This window comes from Lepidothrix coronata, unplaced genomic scaffold (genome assembly GCF_001604755.1).
Source record: "Lepidothrix coronata isolate B3197 unplaced genomic scaffold, Lepidothrix_coronata-1.0 Scaffold9, whole genome shotgun sequence".
NCBI classification, from domain to species: Eukaryota; Metazoa; Chordata; class Aves; order Passeriformes; family Pipridae; genus Lepidothrix; species Lepidothrix coronata.
Window position 1 is genome coordinate 10997865 of NW_016690189.1, and position 2388 is coordinate 11000252.

At 53.3% G+C, this 2388-nt stretch overlaps 1 protein-coding gene across 1 annotated transcript; it reads left to right on the top strand.

The window, feature by feature from the left end:
* The first annotated feature begins 603 nt into the window (after positions 1-603).
* LOC108492227 (histone H1) lies at positions 604-1926 on the top strand. Its single transcript, XM_017804278.1, has one exon. It carries the CDS (start codon positions 1026-1028, stop codon positions 1680-1682), a length of 657 nt encoding a protein of 218 aa, XP_017659767.1. The 5' UTR covers positions 604-1025; the 3' UTR covers positions 1683-1926.
* Positions 1927-2388: the final 462 nt, after the last annotated feature.

The window sequence follows — 2388 nt, forward strand, 5'->3', positions numbered from 1 at the left end:
TGAACAGTAAGAAAACGGAATATTTAGGAATCTGCTGTGAAAGAGGAGTCCTAATGGATCACTTGAGCATGTTTTATTGTGTAGAAGTATGGGAAAAATCAGCTGCAGCAGTGTCTCCTTAGGTAACCATGACTCAGATTTTCACCAATCAAGCTGTATCAAAATAAAACCACTGACGAATTACCAAGTGTTAGACCACTGATTATGATTATTAACAAAAAGTGGCCGTGTTGAGTTCTTATGTTACCTAATTTAATAAGAAATTAAGTATTTCTGTAGCAGAGCATGAGGGAACCATGTCTGCATTGTGTACACTGAGCAACACAGTACAAGCTGCTATGCTGTAAAAAGTCATCTCCTTCTGGGGCACGAACAGCCCTTCACAGGACTTTAATCTGCTTCTTGCCTTGCTGCATAATGCACTAGTTCAATTTATTTTAATTATTTTGAAAGAGGTGAAGTATTTTGGACAAAGGAGCTAATTTCTAATCCATATTCAGTGCTCAAGATGAGCCTGTGTTACTTCCTCCTCTTTGAAATCAATTTGTGACTAAAATATTGATTCAAATTCCTGTTTTTCAGTTTAGATTAAGAGAAGACCCTTTAAAGAATATTAAATAATTACTTTGGAAATTTAGTTCCCCACGTCGCGGATTTTATTTAGAAGGAAAAACAAAAGTTTCTGTCTCCCGAGGTCTGTCCAGGTCCAGGACTCAGGGTTTATCGCCTCTTTTTTAGCTCACCCGTTGCCTCTTCGAAAGGAAACTTTGCCGAGGAGGACAAGAGTCTCTCTTTTCCACGCCTCTGCGAACTGGAGGGGGGTCGGTGGCAGAAATTCTGATAAAAACAGGCTTTTTTGGCTCCTAAGAAACACAAAATGAGCGGGGAGAAGGGACCTTTCTGCCGTGCAGCGGGGCGGGCTCTGCAACGCACCAATCACCGCTCGGCTCCGCTCTATAAATACGAGGCCGCTGAGTAGCTCCAGGCCCAGTGGTTTCTCGTGGATCGTGGACGAGCCTGACGCGATGTCGGAGACCGCGCCTGTTGCCGCTCCCGCGGTCTCTGCTCCCGGCGCCAAGGCCGCCGCCAAGAAGCCGAAAAAAGCAGCTGCCGGCTCTAAAGCCCGCAAGCCCGCGGGGCCCAGCGTCACCGAGCTCATCACCAAGGCCGTGTCCGCCTCCAAGGAGCGCAAGGGGCTCTCCCTCGCCGCGCTCAAGAAGGCGCTGGCTGCCGGCGGCTACGATGTGGAGAAGAACAACAGCCGCATCAAGCTGGGGCTCAAGAGCCTCGTCAGCAAAGGCACCCTGGTGCAGACCAAGGGCACCGGCGCCTCCGGGTCATTCAAGCTGAATAAGAAACCGGGTGAGACAAAAGAAAAGGCAACCAAGAAAAAGCCGGCAGCCAAGCCCAAGAAGCCGGCGGCCAAGAAGCCAGCCAGCGCCGCCAAGAAGCCCAAGAAAGCAGCGGCTGTGAAAAAGAGCCCTAAGAAGGCTAAAAAGCCGGCGGCTGCGGCGGCCAAGAAAGCAGCCAAGAGCCCCAAGAAAGCCGCAAAGCCAGGCCGCCCCAAGAAGGCAGCAAAGAGCCCGGCCAAGGCAAAAACGGTGAAGCCCAAAGCAGCCAAGCCTAAGGCAGCCAAGCCCAAAGCAGCCAAGGCGAAGAAGGCGGCGCCTAAAAAGAAGTAAGGTGACAGAAGAAATTAGGAGTCCACTCATTGAAATAAACCCAAAGGCTCTTTTAAGAGCCACCCACTCACTCTCAAAAAGAGCTGGAACACTACGGTAAATCACGGCAGCTAAATCTTCTAAAGGTTTAGCAGGAGTTTATACGGAATAAAGATTTAAGATTTTTGGTACGTGCACGTTCGGTACAGCCTCCGTGGGAGACCCGGACTTCCCTAAACAGGAAGTGTGTCCCTACACTTCGGGGGCCCTGCGATAACAGCGGCGGTCGCTCCGCCCCCTCTTTGTTGCCCGGCGCAGCCCAGATTCGCGGGAGGCGGCGGCCCAGCGAGCGCCCTTCGCTCCGGTGCCCGGGGGGGTTTGAAAGTGGCGCGTTGGGCCGTGATTGGCCCCGCACCGCCTCCCCGGCAGACCCCGCCTCCGGGGCGGTGACCTCCCGCTCCGCCGCCGCTGTTGTCGGTGCCGGCCCCACGCCGGGAGCGAGTGCCGGTCGCTGGGTAACGCGCGGCACCGCATCAGCCCCCGCTCGTCTCACGGGTTCCAGGGCTGGGGGAGGTGGGGAGGGCAAAGGACCAGGGATGGGGAAATGTGTTTTCGACGGCAGTTTGTGCAAAGCGCAGCTCACAGCGCTGCGGCGGGGCTGCAAGAGTTGCGGCCCCACACTACCATCCTCCCAGTACCTTACACATCATGATTTTTTTTTTTTTTT

Coding starts and splice junctions, on each gene's coding strand:
- LOC108492227 (XM_017804278.1), top strand. CDS start 1,026: ATGTCGGAGACCGCGCCTGTTGCCGCTCCCGCGGTCTCTGCTCCCGGC.